Source organism: Cherax quadricarinatus, chromosome 54 (genome assembly GCF_038502225.1).
Source record: "Cherax quadricarinatus isolate ZL_2023a chromosome 54, ASM3850222v1, whole genome shotgun sequence".
NCBI lineage: Eukaryota > Metazoa > Arthropoda > Malacostraca > Decapoda > Parastacidae > Cherax > Cherax quadricarinatus.
This window is the reverse complement of record NC_091345.1, coordinates 11,552,916-11,574,650: the sequence shown is the minus strand read 5'-3', so window position 1 is coordinate 11,574,650 and position 21,735 is coordinate 11,552,916. Positions and strand designations below refer to the sequence as shown.

At 36.0% G+C, this 21,735-nt stretch overlaps 1 protein-coding gene across 5 annotated transcripts in view; it reads right to left on the bottom strand.

Moving 5' to 3' along the window:
- Positions 1-832: 832 nt before the first annotated feature.
- The window catches only part of Klp31E (kinesin-like protein 31E), a 526,989-nt gene continuing 506,086 nt past the window's right edge, over positions 833-21,735 (bottom strand). For 4 of the 5 annotated variants that reach the window (XM_070096581.1, XM_070096585.1, XM_070096584.1 and 1 more), the window contains 7 exons: positions 19,706-19,811; positions 19,090-19,226; positions 18,093-18,304; positions 15,706-15,826; positions 14,839-15,082; positions 9,984-10,110; positions 833-3,025 (listed from right to left, as the gene is read on the bottom strand). In XM_070096581.1, coding sequence (XP_069952682.1) covers positions 2,953-3,025; positions 9,984-10,110; positions 14,839-15,082; positions 15,706-15,826; positions 18,093-18,304; positions 19,090-19,226; positions 19,706-19,811 — 1,020 coding nt within the window. In that variant the 3' untranslated portion in view covers positions 833-2,952. Of the gene's footprint in view, positions 3,026-7,405; positions 7,495-9,983; positions 10,111-14,838; positions 15,083-15,705; positions 15,827-18,092; positions 18,305-19,089; positions 19,227-19,705; positions 19,812-21,735 lie in introns of all 5 variants that reach the window. The other variant, XM_070096582.1, reaches the window with a different exon arrangement.

Genomic DNA, 21,735 nt, shown 5'->3' with positions numbered 1-21,735 from the left:
CTTTGTGGGAGATGGCCCATATATTAGAAATTTAATTTCAGTATGCATTAATTATAAATATATTACTGGTAGTCATTTATGACAAAATTATAGTCATCTTGTTATGATTATGCTTGTATGAAATAAATTTTCAACCAAGGTTATTCATACATATCCATTAATCTCCTCACAAAGTATCTATGAATAAATGAATAGTATAACATTTATGATATCTAAGCCTTAAATACAAACACTATTCCATAAAAAGCAATCATCACACTGCATTAACAAGGTGAAAAGCATTTCTTAAGTATCACAGGTGAACTCTAAATTATTTGATAACTACAAGCAGTTTGAAATTATGAATTCCTCACTATCATTTTCTTCATAAACTTGAATACTTTATTTAATTTTTCATTTGAGAATTTACCTGAAGGAATGTTTTATTATATTAAGGCACATCTTTACTCAATACATCATTATAATGATGTATTTTGAGTAAAGATCACAGGAACTTATGGTAAAAAACCAGGGCCAATTTTATATTCCTTACTTTGCAAATCTAAGATTTAAATACTGATGCAGTTATTTGTATCGAGTACAAATTTACATAACTGCAGAAATATAACTAACTATAACACAGCACATAATGCTATCACAGTACTGTGTACAGTTTTGCTCACAGTATTGTATGTTGATAAACTGAGGCTAAGCTTCAGTTACTAAACTTGCATACACAAACTTCACATGCTAGATTGGCTGAATTAGAAGAAAAAATAAAAGTTAATTTCCAATATTATGATTACTTTGCAGTAGTAAAGCTTAAACATAAAATGCTGAGTGTAAACACTCCTTTCACATACAAAAATTTATTCCATTTGTGAACAGTCCTTTTCAAACATTTTCCAATTAAAGCAGATAAATTAAATAATCTATTTACAAAATAAAATAATTACAGATGTACAATAATAAAAATACAAATTACCAATATGGTTCTTTGTACCTTAAAATGGGAGGATTAATGCTAAAACATCCATCATCCATAAAAAAAAAAGTCCTGGCAGGTACCATAATAAACATGATCCTGACAGGTACCAATAAAAGAATGACTGTGATGAATGGTAGAATGATCACTATTTCATAATACAATATATTTTATGTCTAGAAGAATAACTGTCACAATACCATGGTTGAAATACTTCACTATTACCCCACAATTTGAAGAAGAAACCTAAAAGACATTTCAGCATTCTGTATCAGTATTAAATCACGACTGGCAATCAGGTCACTAGTTGATAATGGTGTGTTTGAGATTTCTTTCTAAATTGTGGGTAAATAATGAAATATTTTATGCCCACTAAGTTCATTTTCAAATGGATATCAACAGACCCTAATTTATATCAGTGCAAAAGACTCAGATTACTTGTATTAATGACTTTTATTTCTATCAGTCTGAGCAATTGATGGTCACTACGAAAGACTTTAAAAGTTTATTTCTGGATTTTCTGTACTAAATATTAGAAAGTTATATCATGTACTCTAGAAGTTTGTGTGATCAAAACTGCCATACTTCAAAACCATTTCTACATAAGGGCTCACAATCTGCGACTCAAATAATGGAATGGCAAAGACAGGAATGTTGATGTAATGCAGTTCTCATAGGATCACTTAGTGAAGGCCTGCATGCCAAAAAACACTAGTGCTAATTATATAAAAGTAGCTACAATTAGGTGTAGTGCACTACCAAAAAAATTTAATTAATTGCCACTTGTGAATGAAACTGCTAGAAATTTGCATAATGCCATCTGCATGATACTGGTTATTTTAGTTAAGTGTTTTCCATAAAACATATTGGCTTTGTAAAATAAATAAATGCCATCATATTTTCTGTAAAGTTGGTACAGTATTACAAGTCATAACTCATTTTGACCAGTTGTAAATTCCCTACATAAGTGTTGGAATATAATATATATATGTATGTATATACATATACAGTGGAACCTTGGTATACGACCAGCTCCCTACTCGAACAAAGCTCAGCACTCCACCAAACAAATATGACCTGCCAGAACTTCGCTGTAAACTATTTCGTGTTTCTTTGCATTTTTTTGTATTATTTGTATAAGTCACCATGGGGCCTAAGATGATTAATGATAACAGCCAACCAAACAGAAAATTGGTTGTGAAGAACTTGTTCGATACTCAAACAGCCTTCTGGAATGAATTAAGGTCACATACCGAGGTTACACTATGTATGTATATATATATATTACACACACACTTTTTGATACTCGGCCTATATAAAGCACGTTCTGTCTTAACGACAATTACCACAAGCTTCACTTTGAATTACGTAAAAAAAATATTTTTAAATTTGTTTGCGATACTAATATTTTTTCATGACTTTTAAAATAAAATATTTTTTCAATCTTTGTGTATTCTATATGATGTGACTTCACAGATGGGAAAATTTCACAGCCTTACTACTAGCATGACCACTGAACTAGATACATAATACTGTATATATTTCTAAAATGGATTAAAATTCCTATTTAATTAAGGATTGTAATTGTTTAAAATTGTATTCCAGTGATGAAAGTTAACTTTTATTTGCATAGTAAAAAATTTAGGAATTCAAACAAAGATGTACTTCAATATCCAAAGGAATTGGTTAAAAATAATGATAATGTAAGTTTTACATAGTCAGAATTTTAAAAAAATTTGGTATCTATTGTAATATAAAAATGGAATTTTTGGTGCGATACGACCAGTTTTTTGAAAAAGAAGATTTCAAGATCCAAAACTTATTTGGGTACAGCTGTTTGTCATAATTCAACTTTCATGTGCTTCCCCCAGAAACAAAATTACTGTAATGATAAAATATTCCTTTTAAAATATTATTTCCTTGAAAATGCTGAATTAAAAACTCATAATAAAACATTCATACATTCAGTTTTGGGAAGTAATACGAGGTCATGAAGCATCTGACAACTCTGGAGAAACATCATAACTTGTTCTCATTCTCCACATGCCAATTGTGCAGTCACTGCAAAGAGAACCAGCTATTATTACACACACATAAACAAAGATTTAGAAGTAATTTTAAAACTGAAAATGAGACAACTGGTAGTATTAGAGCTGAACATTAAAGCAGAAAATTATTCTATTTTGAGTATATAATGAAATCTTGTATAATGTGAGGCTTAAGTTTCTGAAATCAACACTTGTGTGACAATAATTCACTTGTAAATAGAGTGGTTTGCATAATGTAAATGAGAGCAGACACTGTGCACCTTGCAAGATTCATAGATGGTAAAATCAGCTTTTTGTTTATCTCTGCTGATATTTAGGAATTTATTTGTTTATGACTATTTTGTGGATATGTGTACCCTTCTTGTTTATTAAAAAATCAGTCAAGATGTCTGGAATTTTTTGTTTTGCTCTTTGAACACATGCCTATATGTTACATGCTGTACAGTATTGGGCTGCTACACAATTCTGCTATAAGCACCATGAGACTGGCACACATCTACTGCAAAGATCACCTATATACTAATGTCTTGAAATCCCATACTGTATTCCAGTTTTCCTTCCTTGGAGGAGGACTGGGATTTTAACCAATCAACCACATCTTTTCCCCAGCTAACCACTGACATATTAAACAACATAATAGTGAATCTTAGTTCTTTCCCCAATCTCTACCAAAAAATCTGAATGCTTTATACATACACAAAATATGAATATGCTGTTTGACCAATCCTTACCAAACAAATGTTAGCTTTCTATATATGTATACAATAAACATATGCAAAATAGGAATGTTTAGTAAAATCTAACTGAGAAAAATATTTACAATTCATCCTTAAGAAAATCAGTAAATATGGCCATTTCACTGTGGGAAGTGAAAGACACTTATTAGTAAATAATTAAGTGGTTCCAAGGTGCCAATTCTGTAATCTGAAACAAAACATGTAAGAATATAGTAAGTCGAGGCCCTACTTTATTTACATTCCTGCTGTAAAATCATTGGCTATATATCTTCCAAAAAGCAAGAGGTATACACATTTGTAAATTCCCTTCATTAACTCTTAAACTATCCAAACGTAGATCTACGTTTGAACAGCTGAAGGGTTAAAAATGTACTAGAAAAAATAATGCGGTTGAAATTATAAAAGGTCTCTTTACCTTTATTATAAATTGCACTAATAACCATAAACTTTGTTGTATTAATCCTTAAATGGTCCAAACGTATATAGTATACGTTTTTTCAACATCTGAAAGTATATAAAAAAATGTAGATCCTTTTTTTTTGTTTTACATGTGAAAATGTGTAAAAAAAACTTTTTCTACATTTGTTTTCTGTTATATTTGAAAATATGTAAAAAAAAGTAGATCTACTTTTGTAGCACTACGAATTTGAACGTCGATCTGTTTGGACCGTTTAAGGGTTAAATAAAATCTGAATGAGTACATGAACATGACTAAAATCTTAAATAATTTAACAATCTATTACAAAAACTTGACTATAACAACATTTTGAGACACTGTAGATGCAGGTTGTTATGGATCCAAGAAAGTGAAAATAGGTAGATGAACATGTTTAAAAATCATAAAATGTTGATTGAAATGAATTTTGGGGGCACTATAGATGCAGGTTATGGCTCTCATGCATGCAAAGCACAATACAATTTCAGTAAAACTATACAATAATAAAAGATAAAGATCTTTTTCTTTTTACCACACCAACTATATTCAACCAAGGCAGGGTGATCTAAAACAAAAAACGAAATTAGAAGGGGTTAACTAGTTCCTTGTTCCTGGCATTTTAGTTGACTCTTACGACAAACATGGCTTACAGAGAAAGATACATACATATACGCATTCTTTTTTTTTCAACACGCCAGCCGTCTCCCACCGAGGCAGGGTAGTCCAAAAAGAAACACTTTCACCATCATTCACTCACAATCAATGTCTTTGCAGAGGACGTGCAAATATGACAGTTCAGATGTCATTCCAAACAGCAAATACCCCAAACCCCTCCTTTAAAGTGCATGAAACTGGTTAGTCAGACTTGAGTCCTGGAGGTGGGAAGCACAATGCCTGCAATTTAACCCTTTCAAGGTCAAGACCCCTGATCTCAAACTTGTTCTCGGGGTCGAAGAATTTAAAAAGTTATGAAATGACAGAATCTTCTTCTGAAGGTAGTGAAACCAAAAGTATGAAATTTGATGGAAAATTTACAGAATTACACTCCTGCAAAGTTAAGAGGTCATGGTGATATTTGCGCACTGGTGATTTTGCCCACTTTGAGCCCTATTTTCAGCCAATTCCATTGTTCCAGTTGACCAAACTCATAGCTATTTTGCTGGTATTCCTTCCATTCTATTGAATGAGTACAAGAAACCACCCATTTACCTATTTCAACTACCCAATAAAGTGATCAGAAATTGGTAATTTGGCCACAATTTTCTTCATATAAATCTTGGTCCTAGCTTTGTCTCTGTAGATACCTTCCTTTCCCATTACATTAAAATAGGCTCCAAACTTCAGAACACATGTGAATTAAACTGATTCTTTCTTACTTTTCTTTTTTTTTTTCTTTTTGTTTTCTCTCTCTCTCTCTCTCTCTCTCTCTGTCTCTTCTCTTCTATTTTTTTTTTCCTTTTTCTTATTTTGGGTTTCCTTTCATATGCCTTGAGTGATCTACCCTTCACTGCCCCCCCCCCATCCCCCACCCGTGTTTTTGGTCTTACTCCTTGTGGGACCTTAGCTCTCCTGTAGTGCTCCTCTTTCATGGCCTTTAACTGACCCCACTACCTCTGTTACTACTACTACCTTTCTTACTGCCTTTGGCTCTTACCTTCGCTTTTGCCTCCTTTCACTCCCCTTTCTATCCTTGTCCCACCAACCACTCTTTCTACTTTACACCACCACCACCACTACTACTACTACTGCTACTCCTACCTCTATTGTCCCATCCCTGCCAGCTGGCTTATATATACTGGCTCTATCTCTCTTTTCTGTTAGTGTGACTTTGTAAAATGTGCGGGTTATTTGTGTGAATGTATATCGAAAATATATTTTTTTCCCCTCACAGAAAATGAGATGATGACTACCTCAGTTAATGATACAGAGCCTGTACTACGAGCTGAGTTTGAAGGAGTTACTGCTCAAGCTAGTGCCTCTGAGGAAAAGTCACTTGGTATCTCTGACTGCAGTACCTCCCCAGACTACTAACAGCTCATTACTCTTATTCAAGTACAGCTCACTTAAGTTTCCAAAGAAACATTTAGTCTATACATCCTCTAACCTTCGTAAGTGTCCCTGCTCCTCTGCAATCCTGTTTTTTTTGTCTTACCCCTAACCCTCTCAGTAATAATTCTACCATAAGCATTACCTGGGAATCTTAGCAGGCTTATTTTCCCATAATCCTTACATTCTCTCTTGTCTCCTTTCCTTCATTCATGTATATACTGAACAATGACACCAACCACTACATCCCACCTGCTTTTAACAGTGTACTTAATACATGTACTGGTAAATACAGTGGACCCCCGCTTAACGATCACCTCCAAATGCGACCAATTATGTAAGTGTATTTATGTAAGTGCGTTTGTACGTGTATGTTTGGGGGTCTGAAATGGACTAATCTACTTCACAATATTCCTTATGGGGAAAAATTCGGTCAGTACTGGCACCTGAACATACTACTGGAGTGAAAAAAGTTCGTTAAGCGGGGGTCCACTGTACTTATTACATTAAAATAATAAAGTTTAACAAAGTAATACAATTTATACAACTAAAACTATCATTTTTGATACATTCATGTTAAAGAAGTATGTTAATTTAAAAGCAAAATATATATGTAACCTACTATGTTAATAAAGAGTAGAAATGTCTTGGATAATCCATTTACTATTAAAATAACACTACACTTTTAATATGTGAAGATAATAATTATCTGCTTTGTTTCACTACCACAGATCACTCGAGTACTGTTAAAACAAAATGCACAGAAACAAATGCTAATATGAAAATGAAACAAGCAAGGCATACTTTCCACCGAGCAGGACAACAACTGAGGAGTTGGCTACGCAAACACAAGAAGGGTATTTGAAAATTCTCAATACACAAATATACAGTATGACAATTAAAGGCTATAATTATATATGTAGTACATGAAAATACTTACTACACTATTTCTTATCTCTAAGTTTATTTTGGAGACACTTTCATTACTCTAACTGGCTTGAATAACCTGATACTTGTGTTAAGAACAAATAGAAAATAATGTACAAGACAGATAAGGCAAAATATTTAGGAAAGATAAAATGTAGCCATTGCACTAAAGGGAGTATACATAAACAATGTTCAAAGCTAATATGTATTTTTCACACTTTTCATGCACACTGAGAAATTACTTCACTTTTCCACGCTGAAGCTCAGAGTGAAAGTTCAAAAGTTCGGCCAGCAGCTACACCCACTAAGGGTCTCCACACCCGAATGTCTCCCTCACTGATGGGGGTAGCAAGATAGAGCAAAATTAAAAAGTAGATAAACAGCAGAGTGAAGAGTAAGAGAGAACTGTCGCCTCCCCAAAGTTGAAAAAGGCAAATTCCTCTAAAGCATCCCATCCTGTTTCATACTGTAGTATGAAAATAAGGAAAAAAATTAATTGCCTCTGAAATAGTATTTGTGCATACATTATGATGTTTAAGTATTTCAGATATGTCCTAAAATATAATTTTCTTTGAAAATTATAAAAGTCATTTAGTTCTGAGTACAAAACTGTGCTTTAATAAATCTGCAACATAAACTAATAAAATGGAATTATGAATTTTCAATAAAAATGAATCTGGGACTGCAAATTATTTTAAAAGGATGGTCAATACAGAAATCTTATAAAGTCTTACAACATTCTTCACTGTTACATGGATTCAAATTTTCTGAAACAAATACCTTGATAACAGCACTTTATGCTTCATCCTCAGATATGTAAATTTGAGGTGCTTGTACTTTTTTCGCTTTGGAGACAAAGGACCTAACATCCTAAAAAGTCTTTTCTTTTACAGAACAGAGTAAATAGGAAAGAAGATACTAAATAATTAAGAGAGGTAGGATTGGTAGTCATTTAAAAATAATTCATCTAGGAATTAGAACAAGCCTAACTTCAGATAACACATGCAACCCTTAATAATATACTGTATATACAAGCCTTCATATGTACAAATAGTTGAAACTGTATACGTGTATCTTCTGAATCTTGATCTACTTTCCTAACCTTCACACCAGACAGATTTAGAAAGCTGCAATAGATCTCATGTGCATAACACAGATACAAATAGGACTCAACACAAAGAACAGCTTACTAAATAATATTAAAGTACATAATAATCATCAAATTTTACAAACTTGCATCGCCTAGACTACAAGTCTAGAAAAAATGAAAAACAAGTCTTAATTAAAATAACTGAGACTGTCCTCCACTTCCTTGGATTAAACCTGATTGCTTCTCATTCCCCAGGAACTGTATTAGTCTCTCCATGGATTTAGAGCTTCCCCTCGATTATATAAAAAAAAATATTCCTCCTAGAATATAAAATACAGTATTCCCTCTCCCAAACTCTTATTATATCCACAATTAAAACTGCCTCAACTTTTAATGTTTCCTACCACCAAATAAATTTCAACAATTCCCATCTGACACTACATGCAAAGAAGACTAAACTGTAATAATTTTTAATATTACTATTATCACAACTATTCTATTAATTTTCTGTATATATTATCAGAAATCTTTCTTTCTTCTTTCAACGCACCAGCCATATCCCACCGAAGCGGGGTGGCCCAAAAGAAAAAATGAAAGTTTCTCCTTTTACATTTAGTAATATATATAGAGAGGAGGTTACTAGCCCCTTGCTCCTGGCATTTTAATTGCCTCTTATGACACGCATGGCTTACAGAGGAAGAATTCTGTTTCACTTCTCCATGGAGATAAGTGGAAATAAACAAGAACAAGTAAGAAAAATAGAAGAAAACCCAGAAGGGTGTGTATATATATGCTTGTACAGTCATGTGTAGTGTGGCCTTAATGTAAGTAGAAGTAGCAAGACATACCTGAAATCTTGCATGTTTATGAGACAGAAAAAAAAAAAGACACCAGCAATCCTACCATCATGTAAAACAATTACAGGCTTTCGTTTGACACTCACTTGGCAGGACGGTTGTACCTCCCTGGGCGGTTGCTGTCTACCAACCTACTACCTAGGATCATCAGAAATATTATCTACAAATTTATCCTACAAGACTAATTCGAGATTTTATATGAAATATTAATTAAACAAGGAACATGTTACTAGTAACCTTTCTGCTATCTTTTACTTCAACAACAATGTATGCTACATTGAAGATAAAACCCCTAAATACCAAAACAACAATGCTTTATGATTTCATTAAAATAAAAATTAAGATTACTTCACCTCACAGGTAGGTTAATACATGTTCCTTCACAAAATTACCGAGTACTTGTTATAATTAACTCAACTTGAATCATAAGTACAGTACAGATTATGTACCTTAAATCTATACAAAACCTTTCTATTCATAGTATAACTTACATCAATGTACATACTACACTAAATGTATAATCTAATACTTGACCAAAACATGTATATAAGCAATTCTTTCATCTTTCAACAAACCAGCTGTATCCCACTGAGACAAGGTGGGGTTTCTCTTTTTAAATTCAGTAAAATATACAGGTGAAGGAGTTACCAGCCCCTTGCTCCTGGCATTTTAGTCGCCTCTTATGACACGCATGGCTTACAGAGGAAAAATTCTGTCCCACTTCCCCATATATTTAAGCTCTAATAACATTACCCAATACAAACCTGCTTCTATAAACCCCATTTAATAAATATATAAATCTGTAATTAATGATCATTTTCATCATAAATGTATGTATAGTATTTCATGAAGTGACTAACCCACGTTATGCCACTTACTTTGAAGCCGAAAAGATGCAAGTTGAATTGGTAGTAATTGCGTTGATAGGAGATGCATGTGCTCGTAATTCCCCAATTAGCTGGCAGCTTTCAACAGACCACATTTTTATCATTCCAGCTCGGCACCCTGAAACATTGTTAAAATGTTTTAATCAGGTTAGCTTTTGGCTAGAAAGCAAACAAATGGTCAATGAGAGGTCTAGACAATCAACACTAACACTGTAAACCTTCGTTTAGTGATAGACTATTATTATTAGTGTGATACCAGAACTGAGAAGAATACACTATGAAGAAAGGTTGATGAAAATAAATGGTATAGAATACCGACACAATGGAAATATAAACATTTAAGCAGTATAATGTGACCCTTTACTGACAACGTTTTGCCCATGCAGTGGGCTTTATCCAGTCACAAACAGATCTACCTGGGTGAAACATACATGAGTATTTGTAGGATGAGAATGATGGGTCAGGTAGAGAAAGCTGCATGTGACAATTTTCCAAGTAGAGTGGTAGAGTCTAAAAACTTGGGTAGCTTTTAAAAGAGATTGGATAAGTATATAGGTAGACCTTCTGCAGTGTTCCTCAATTCTTAAATTCTCATGTGGGATAGCAATGAAGAAGTTTCTTGGCAAGGGGTTCAGCTATGTTATAGAAGTCGTTGGACGTACAGATAAGCGATGATTCCAGGATTCTTCGGTATTGAGTGTTGTCTTCTGAGGTGATAAGTCTTGCGTTTCTGTAGTTGATTAAATGGTTGTGTGAATTTCGGTGTTGAACACAGGCATTCCTTGGATCGTCAGATCTGCCTGCATACTGGTGTTCTGAAATACGGGTTTGGAGGTCTCTGAATGTTTTGTCAACGTATAATTTGCTGCAGTCATTCCAAGAAATTGTGTATACCCCTGCAGAGGATTGAAGCTTGTCCTGTTTATTACTGGTAATGTCTTTGATGGTGGTGGATGTGGAGGTATATACTTGGAATGAGGTTTTGGAAAAGATGTTTATAACGTGTTCAGCAGTGGAGTTGTGGGGAGGACTACGTACCTCTTCTCGACAGTGTCTTCTCTGGGTGTGTTAAAGATGTTTACTGCCTGTCGTCTGCAGTCTCTAATAAAGTGACAAGGATAGTGAAGTTTAGAAAATACTTGTTCAATAAGAGAGTAGTCTTCCTCAAGGAACTCACTGCAACAGATTGTAAGTGCATGCCTATAATTACACCACATTTAGTTTTGGTGTTCTGGCGAGATTAGAAGTGCAGAAGATCGTGTTGGTTAGTAGGTTTTCGACAGACTTTCAAATGAAGTTCATGGTCAGCTTTGCAGGAAAGAACATCAAGGAAAGGAAGTGTGTTGTCAACTTCTTCCTCTAGTGTGAACTGGATCGAGGGCTCGACCTGGTTGAGCTTGTGTTGAAGAGCTTGAACATTGAAGCATCTGGGAGTTACGGAAACTCCAAACTCTCTGTGATAATAGTCAGTGGAAAAGTTTAGGAAGACCTGAAATTATTCAAACTCTTTCTTCTCGTCCACTGTCAACCACAGAAACTGAAGCCCTCAGCTTAGGCCTCAAATTTGCAACAGGAATTCCAAAACTGAAACAAGACCTTAATTTCACTGCTAAAAATTACAGACACAATGACTCCAATTTCCAAAAAGGCATCATCTCAGCGGCCATCTCAACACACAGCTCCCCAGTCATACCTCGACACTACATCATTGCACTTAAAGATTTAGCAGAATACACAACCATCAGGGTTACCACCACTGATAAAGGTGGTGGTGTCATAATCATGAACAATGACGATTACAGGAGCAAAATTCCCAATCTACTTAACGACCCAGATACCTACAAACCTCTCACATCAAAACAAGTGGACAACCTTACCAAAACATTTCTTCACAGGACTCGCTGCATTCTGTGGGACTCAGAACAAGGAAAGAAACTTCTGCACACCATTCCCAGCAACCCCAGACCTGCCAGAATGTACGGCCTGCCCAAAACTCACAAGCCCATATCCTTGGGAATAGGCAGTGCTCCTCACCAACTCTCAGGGATTCTCGCTAAACACCTCTCCAAACTCTTGGGCACAATCAGTCCAGCACATCTCAAACACTCAGGTGATCTTCTCAACCCCATTCACAACATCAACATCAGGAACAAGAAACTCTCTAGCCTGGACGTAACTTCCCTATTCACCAAGGTACCTACTACACAAACCATCAATCTCTTACGCAGGAAAATTGACGATTCCCTTGAGCTTCCTATTCCAGCCAGTGATTTCATCAATCTTGTTGAACTATGTTCGTGTTTCTCTTTTGAAAATCACCTCTTTCAGCAGACTTTCGGATTACCCATGGGTTCGCCACTTAGTGCCGTCCTGGCAAACCTATATATGGAACATCTAGAAGCTGAGCATTTCTCCACTATTCTTCCTTCTTCTGTCACCTGGCTCCATTATGTTGACATTCTCATCATAACTCCCAGACGCTTCAACAACATTCAAGCTCTCCAACACAAGCTCAACCAGGTCGAGCCCTCTATCCAGTTCACACTAGTGGAAGAAGTCAACAACACTCTTCCTTTCCTCGATGTTCTTCTCTGCAAAGCTGACCATGAACTTTGTTTTAAAGTCTACTGAAAGCCTACCAACTAACACGATCTTCTGCACTTCTGCTCTCACCACGACACCAAAACTAAATGTGGTGCAATTATAGGCTTTTTCCTTCGTACACTTAGAATCTGCAGCAGTGAGTTCCTCGAGGAAGAATACTTTCTTATTGAGCAAGTATTTTCTAAACTTCACTATCCACGTCACTTTATTAGAGACTACAGACGACAGGCAGTAAACATCTTTAACACACCCAGAGAAGACACTGTCGAGAAGAGATACATAAACCATACCACGGGCGGGATTTGAACCCACGGTCAGAGAGTCTCAAAACTCCAAACCGTCGCGTTAGCCATGGTGTAGAAATATACCTAGTTGGACGAATCTTATTGTGGCTAGCTGGTCCAGTGGCTAACACGACGGTCTGGAGTTTTGAGACTCTGACCGCGGGTTCAAATCCCGCCCGTGGTATGGTTTGTTTGCAATCGTGTCATTACGATTTCGTGAGAGATACATAGTCCTCCCCACCAACTCCATTGCCGAACACATTATAAACATCTTTTCCAAAATCTCATTCCAAGTATCTACCTCCACATCCACCCCTTTCAAGGACACTACCAGTAATAGACAGGACAAGCTTAAATCCTCTGCAAGGGTATACACAATCCCTTGTAATGACTAGCAAATTATACGTTGGCAAAACATCCAGAGACCTCCAAACACGTATTTCAGAACACCAGTATGCAGGCAGATCTGATGATCCAAGGAATCCCGGAGTTCAGCACCGAAATTCACACAACCATTTAATCAACTACAGAAACGCAAGACTTATTGCCAGAGAAGACAACACTCAATACCAAAGAATCCTGGAATCATCACTTATCTGTACATCCAACAACTTCAACCAGAACAACGGCTTCTATAACATAGCTGAACCCACTGCTAAAAAACTTCATCGCTATCCCACATAAGAACATAAGAAATGAGGAACACTGCAGAAGGTCTACCCATATACGTACTTATCCAATCTCTCTTAAAAGCTACCCAAGTTTTTAGACTACCACTCTACTTGGAAGATTGTTACAGGCAACTTTCTCCACCTGACCCAGCATTCTCATCCTATAAATACTTAGGTATGTTTCACCCAGGTAGATCTGTTTGTGACTTGATAAAGCCCACTGAGTGAGCAAAACGTTGTCAATAAAGGATCACATTATACTACTTAAGTGTTTATATTTCCAAGAAAGATTGATGGAACTAAACCTCATGAACTTGGTGGAGAGGACAAGGAAAGCCATGATTATGAAATGCAAAATCTAAAGAGGAAATGATAGAGAAGATAGAGGAAGACTGAATTAAATAGGACTGGTATCAATAAAACACAGGAAACTGAAGATACAGATGAACAATAGGGATGTACAGAAATATTGCTCTAGTCTCAGGATGGTTAAAAGTTGAATGAGGCAGTGGCAGAAGTAAACTCAAAATACAAATTCAAGAGCAAATATGTTGAGACTCTAGAGACCAGAAACCATAAATGCTAATCAAAGTAGTCTAGGAGGCAGGGCCAGCAAGGGTGTATAATTCTAAATTAAACAGCAAATAAGCCACAAGGATATAAAGAAAAATTTCAACATATGCTCACTGCACAGACTCAAATAGTTAATTTTTTTTATACAAGACATGGTGCTTTTTCTTATCCTACTTTAGGGAGAAACATATTTCTCATTATTGAAAAGATAAATTTATACAGATGTTATTTGTGTTCTCGTGAATTTTTTTTTTTTCAACAAGTTGGCCGTCTCCCACCGAGGCAGGGTGACCCAAAAAGAAAGAAAATCAGCAAAAAGAAAATACTTTCGTTATCATTCAACACTTTTACCTCACTCATACATAATCACTTTTTGCAGAGGTGCCCAAATACAACAGTTTAGAAGCACATACTATAAGGATATATAATATATCCTTCCAAACTGCCAATATCCCAAACCCCTTCTTCACAGTGCAGGCACTGTGCTTCCCATTTCCAGGACTCAAGTCTGGCTATATAAAAATAACTGGTTTCCCTGAATCCCTTGACTAAATATTACCCTGCTCACACCCTAACAGTTCGTCAGGTCCCAAAAACCATTCGTCTCCATTCACTCCTATTTAACACGCTCATGCACACTTGCTGGAAGTCCAAGACTCGTGAATATAATAATATATATAAAGGTTTCAATACAGTTTTCATTTTAATAATTACCTGAAAGAACAATCTGTCCTCCTGGTGTGAAACACAGTGCACATACCCAGTCTTTGTGAGCATTATTGAGTGACTGAACATGTTCACCTCGTTGCAGATCCCATTTCTTTATGCACATGTCCCTGGAGCCAGAGAAGAGTGTGTCTCCATACAGGGCCAGTGACTGTATACCATCATAATGTGGAGGGTCCAGATTCAGTCTGGGATTAAGCAGGCCCGAGTTGCTAGCCGAGACGTCAAAAACCTGAGGATTACCATTCACTTAAAGTCTTTAAAACCAACTCAGGCTTCAAACTTCTCCAATCTTTTTAAAATAATGGGAAGATGAAATTAATGAAAGATGAGGGGACACAGGGAAGTTGGAAAAGGAAGAAACTGGAAAAGAAGTGAGGGGGGGAAAAAAAGAAGGGATACTGATGAGTAGACAAGGAGGCTGACAAAGGTCAGAAGCAAAAAGTGATGGAGAGGAGATGTATAATAATGGAAGTAGAGAAGTAAATAATAATAGTAGAGTAGTGACCAGGGAAGGAATAAAGAAGAATAACAAAAAGAATGGAAGAAGGAAGGGAGGAAAGAAGAATGAGAAAGGGAGAGAAAGAATGGAGAATGAATAAAAATTGAGAAAATGAATAGGAAGAGAAGAGGTTTGAGGCATGGAAAAAAGGAAGCAAGTGTAAGGGGGTGAATCAGTAGAGGGCAAGAAGGAAATAATAAGGATGGGAGAAAAGGTCAAGAGGTCACGACGTGGATGAGTGGGAGTATAACGTGGGAATTTGACTGAGAAGTGAAAGATAGGAGGGTTATGTAAAGGTCAATGGCTAGGGTGGATGTGGGCTAATATGCTTAAAATTTAAAAGTTTAGGTAACCTTAATGTAGTGGTCCTTAGATCCTGTTGCAATCACATCTTGACCTGGGGCAGTTGAGTCAACAGCTAAACACATCACCGCTGCTTGGTGCCCTCCTGCTAACTTGCCAACTGCTGTGTGTCTGAAAGAGAAGTGTGCCATTAATAAAGCTAAACAAGATCCCCAACCATAATAGTTTATATCTATTTTCAATACTTTTCCAGGATACTCGAAGTTTGAACAAGCTATGTTTATTGTTCTCTGATACCAGTTAGTAAATTACTGTACTTAAATTCTGCTTTTAATTTTAGTATACACATTTCATCTTATTAATAGTACACAGTAGTACAATTTAGTATATTAATGCTGAAGAACATTGAGCTTAAACTGAATGCATAATCAAAGTCCAGGAGAGATTTTTTTTTTTTTTAACAAGTCGGCCGTCTCCCACAGAGGCAGGGTGACCCAAAAAGAAAGAAAATCCCCAAAAAGAAAATACTTTCATCATCATTCAATGCTTTCACCTCATTCACACATAATCACAGGGGAGATTGAGGTAGCAAAAACCCAGTAATGAAACTGAAATAAACTCAAAATACTTTTTCACATATCCAAAACCACATCAGATGGAACTCACAAATGATGATAAAAATTGGATGAAATACTCAGGAAACAATACAACACCTGACTCGTGAAATTTTAATAACACAATTGCAAACAAACCATTGTATGGTGGGGCTTGAACTTACAGAAATAAAGTCTTAAAACTCCGGCCAGCACATAAGCCACTAGGCCAGCTGGTCACAGTGGCTTACACACTGACCTTGAGTTTTATGACTCACTTGCCATGAGTTCAACCCCCACCCATACAGTGGTTGGTTAATACAACACCTGTTTTCAGTGAAGGGAAGAGGTAGGGGGATCAGTAAACCCAAGAATCATTCTTTAGGTAACTTCCCTACCATAAAAGTCCGTAGTGGGTAAATAGCACATAGGCATGTTGTACAATTATAAAGATGTGAATATTCTTCTTCCTTTCTTTCAACAAACCGGCCGTATCCCACCGAGGCAGGGTGGCCTAAAAGGAAAAACGAAAGTTTACAGTTACCAGAGGAACTAAGAATAACAAACGAGATGTTCAAATGCAAGGTTGCTAAAAGTATTATCCAGAGGACTGAGGAGGGGTTGTTGAGGTGATGCAGACATTTTGGAGAAGATGGAATGAAAAAGAATGACTTGGAGAGTGTATAAATCTGTAGTGGAGGGAAGGCAGGGTAGGGGTAGGCCTAGGAAAGGTTGGAGGGAGGGGGTAGAGGCGGCTTTGTGTGAGAGGGGGCTGGACTTCCAGCAAGAGTGGGTGAGCATGTTTGATAGGAGTGAAGACAAATGGTTTTTATGATGACGTGCTGTTGGAATGTGAGCAAAGTAACATTCATGAAGGGATTCAGAGAAACCAGGAAGCCGGACTTGAATCCTGGAGGTGGGAAGTATAGTGCCTGCACTTTCATGGAGGGGTGTTGATGTTGCAGTTTTTTAACTGTAGTGTAGGCATGCCTCTGGCAAGACAGTGATGGAGTGAATGATGATGGAAATGTTTCTTCGTTTTCGGGTCACCCTGACTTGGTGGGAAATGGCCTATATATTAATAAAAAATGTTCATTATCTCCATGAGGAAGTGGGAAAAGAATCCTTCCTCTGTAAGCCATGTATGTCATACATGGCAACTAAAATGCCAGGAGCAAGGGGCTAGTAACCCCTTCTCCTGTATATATTACTAAATGTAAAAGGAGAAACTTTCGTTTTTCCTTTTGGGCCACCCCGCCTCGGTGGGATACGGCCGGAGTGTTAAAAGAAAAAAAAGAAAAAGAAAAATTTTGTTTTCCTTTTTAGGTCACCTTGCTTTGGTGGGAAAATGTCAGTGTGCTTAAAAAAAAAAAAAAAAAAAAAAAAAAAGTAGAGACAAATTAGACAAATTCAAGTTCTTTTCCAGGAGGGGTTTGCTGCAAAAACAAGGTAGCAAAACTAGCTTAAAATTACACACAATGATAAACAGGGAAACATTTCTTTAGCATAGGAATAGGAACATGGAATGAGCTATTGTAGGTAAATACAGAAGTAACAAATATATGAGTGATTACTTCCATTACAGTGGAAGTAGCAGCCAACACCAATGCCATGACTATACATGAAGAGTGGTCTCTCTCATTGAACATGCCTGACACAGCAATGAATTTCACATGGCTAGTTGTATCTAGTTTACTGATCAAATAAAATTATGTCAGGTTCAAGTTAGGTTAGATTTGATAGGTAAGATACTTGTAGATCCTCCATTACATGTCAACAGTGCCAGCTGTTACACTTTCACAGCCACTGCAATACTATCATAGAGCATAAACATAATCACTTACTTTCTTAGGTCCCAAATTCTGACTATATTTCCAGCTGCTGAATATAGAATATTTGTTGATGTGGATATGGCAATATCTGTAATTAATGTTTCTCCTGGAGGCATCTGTAAAGTTCGTGACTGAGTGTTGACCTGTGTAAACCCAGCTGATGTTAATCCTGCTGAGCTAAGTGTCTTGGTGCATTTAGCTGGGTTTTCACGGATATCCCATACCTGAAACAAAGGTTGTAATGCTTGAACATGGAAGTTGCCACTCATATTTCATAATTTTAAGTATTATACCAAAGATTACCTAAAATTTAGCTTAACTACAATAACTTTAATTCACATTAGTGACAAGGAAGAAAGGAATCAGGGGTGTAAGAACAAAGACTTAAAAAATATCACTTAAACAATTCATTACTGCATTTAACAATCAACTGGAGAGAAAAAATTGAGATGATTGCATAATGTACTCAGGTAGCTACTAATGAAAATAGCTTGTGTAAGTGGAATGGGAAAAAAAAAAGACAACAATAAATTCATTATTGTATACATCAGCACATTACTGAGGAGACTTGAGAAAGAGAAGGAAACACACTACCAATATAGTACTAGAATAAGTACTGACAGTACAGAACCAGATAAAAGAATTTTGTTTTATTACATCTGTCATTTGCCACCAAAGTAAGGTAATCCTAATGAAGAAAACACATCCACCACCACAACTTGCCATAAGTTTACACACACCATCCCCACTTATTGTTTAGTGTGTTACGAAGGTACTAACTCCCACTTTGCAGACAGACACATCACACTTGGGCTACCAAATGTACTAAAGGGCAGATGTAAGGATGACTGGGGAAGAAAATAACATAATACACATAAGTGTATTATTATGACAAACTCCACATTCCAGTGTAAATTTAAAAACAAACTCATTCACCCCTCACACACTCGCTCTCTCTCAACTAACCAAATCTTAATATAAAACTTTTTATCAAGCGCCCATATCTTACCTTAATAAATGAAGAAGAGACTGAGAAACATGTATGTTGGGCTTCACAATATCTAACACAATTAACATTATTAGGATGACCTCCCAGTGATTGGATTTCTTGTCCACGAACTAAATCCCACATCTTGACAGTGCGATCTGCAAAACAGACACATAAATATATTGCATGTTAAAAAATAAACAGTATTTTGTCTTAATTTACTTAAAAAAATTGTTATAAACAGTCATGCAAATCCATCCTTGCTAACATAAATTTCTTTTATCTAAGATGTCATGTGCTGTACAGAAGTTTTCTTCCTTGAACTTGGATGTAGGATGTTCCAAACATCTTGAATGCTTCTGAATTTTAAATACATTTAAAACACAATGGAATGATTACCACAATGCTAGTGCATATGTTTGTAAAGCTCACTGCACATTGGTTTGGTTTACAACTCACAAATTAAAGATAGACCTTAAAACTTATTTCCAGTTTGTGAGACAATTCACAACTAGCCCACAAATTGAAAAAGAAAATTGGACAGTTCAGCTATTCTTGATATTGACTCAGAACAGAGTGAAACATCGTCCAATTTTCATTTGCAGTTTGTGAGTTAATGATTTTTTTATTATCTTACCTTTTGAAGCTGAGAAGAGAAGGTCATCTGTTGCAAAAACTGACAAAACAGCTTTACAGTGACCCTGAGCAACATGTGTGCAGGCTAAAACTGACCTCTGGCTTGCCTGTAACAATACATTAAAGCTATGAAAATATATTTACATGCACATCCTGAAACAGTTCTATCTTTGTCGATTTTTTTTTTTTCCGAGAAAATGTCCCTCTAAAGAAGAGAAAAAATAATAATCTTATCTATTTGTAACCATAAACTAAATCATTACCCATCATTAGTATATATATCTCATTCCCTTTCCTGAATGAACTGTAATACATGCACTGTATTTTATAGGCTTGATAAAGAGCCTGGTTAGCAAAACATAGCTATAGTAAATGTTTTATTTGTTGCACATGTGTTCAAGTATCTTACAAATGGTTTACATTATCGGCAAAATTCCACACTTAATTTTAAGTAATTTTTTTTTTTTTTTTTTGTAAATAAAATTATGGATTGTACTAAATTGTTATATACAATATTTTGACCATCAGTAGTTTCTTATTAATCATGCACTGATTATTTTAAGTTTTATCAGTAATTTTGTCAAAAACATACAACATTTTTTTTTTAGTTTCATTTGCACCTCAACATATTTCACAATTATTTAGGACAACAGAACATAGACTTAAATACCAAAATATATAACTAACACCAAGAATGCCAAAAATATGGAGTGTAACTTCACCAACAGTTAAACGATGAAACATACAACAAGGATCAGCAACTTTAGGACCAGCTTAAACACTTGCTTATATTAAACAACAAATAGCTCTCATGCAAAGAATAAAAGTGTCATGATACACATACAGTGGTACCCCAAGTTTCGGCCATAATTCATTCCAGAAGGCTGTTCGAGTGTCGTTACCGAACGAATCTGTTCCCTTAAGGAATAGTGTAAATTAGATTCGTCCGTTTCAGACCCCCAAAAATACACTTACAAAAGCACTTACAATAATACACTTACATAATTATTCGAGTTGGGAACTGTACAAAACTCGGGGTACCGTTGTATATCACCTTTTAACAAACTGGTTGTATCCCACCAAGGCAGGGTGGCCCAAAAAAGAAAAAGAAAAGTTTCTCTCTTAAACTTTATTAATATATACAGAAGGGGTTACTAACCTTCTTGCTCCCAGCATTTTAGTCACCTCTTACAACATGCATGACTTATGGAGGCAGAATTCTGTTCCACTTCCCAATGGAGATAAGAGGAAATAAACAAGGACAAGAACTAGTAAGAAAAACAGAAGAAAACCATGCATAGTGTGACTGAAGTGTAAGTAGACATAGCAAGACATACCTGAAACCTTGCATGTTTATGAGACAGAAAAAAGACACCAGCAATCCTTCCATCATGTAAAACAATTACAGGCTTCCATTTTACACTCACTTGGGAGGATGTTAGTACCTCCCTGGGAAGTTGCTGTCTACCAACCTACCTAGCATAGGTACATTTTTTTTTTTTCAACAAACCGGCCGTATCCCACCAAGGCAGGGTGGCCCAAAAAGAAAAATGAAAGTTTCTCTTTTTAAATTTAGTAATTTATACAGAAGGGGTTACTAGGCTCTTGCTTCTGGCATTTTTGTCGCCTCAAACAACACGCATGGCTTACTGAGGAAGAACTCTGTTCCACTTCCCCATGGAGATAAGAGGAAATAAACAAGAACAAGAACTAGAAAGAAAATAGAAGAAAACCCAGAGGGGTGCGTGTATATATATGCTTGTACATGTATGTGTAGTGTGACCTAAGTGTAAGTATAAGTAGCAAAACGTACCTGAAATCTTGCATGTTTATGAGACAGACAAAAGACGCCAGCAATCCTACGATCATGTAAAACAATTACAGGTTTCCATTTTACACTCACTTGGCAGGACAGTAGTACCTCCCTGGGTGGTTGCTGTCTACCAACCTACTACCTACAATAGGTACAATTATCAGTAATATTTCAGCCACAGACATACCTTGTTCACAGAGTTTAATCATTTCTAACTT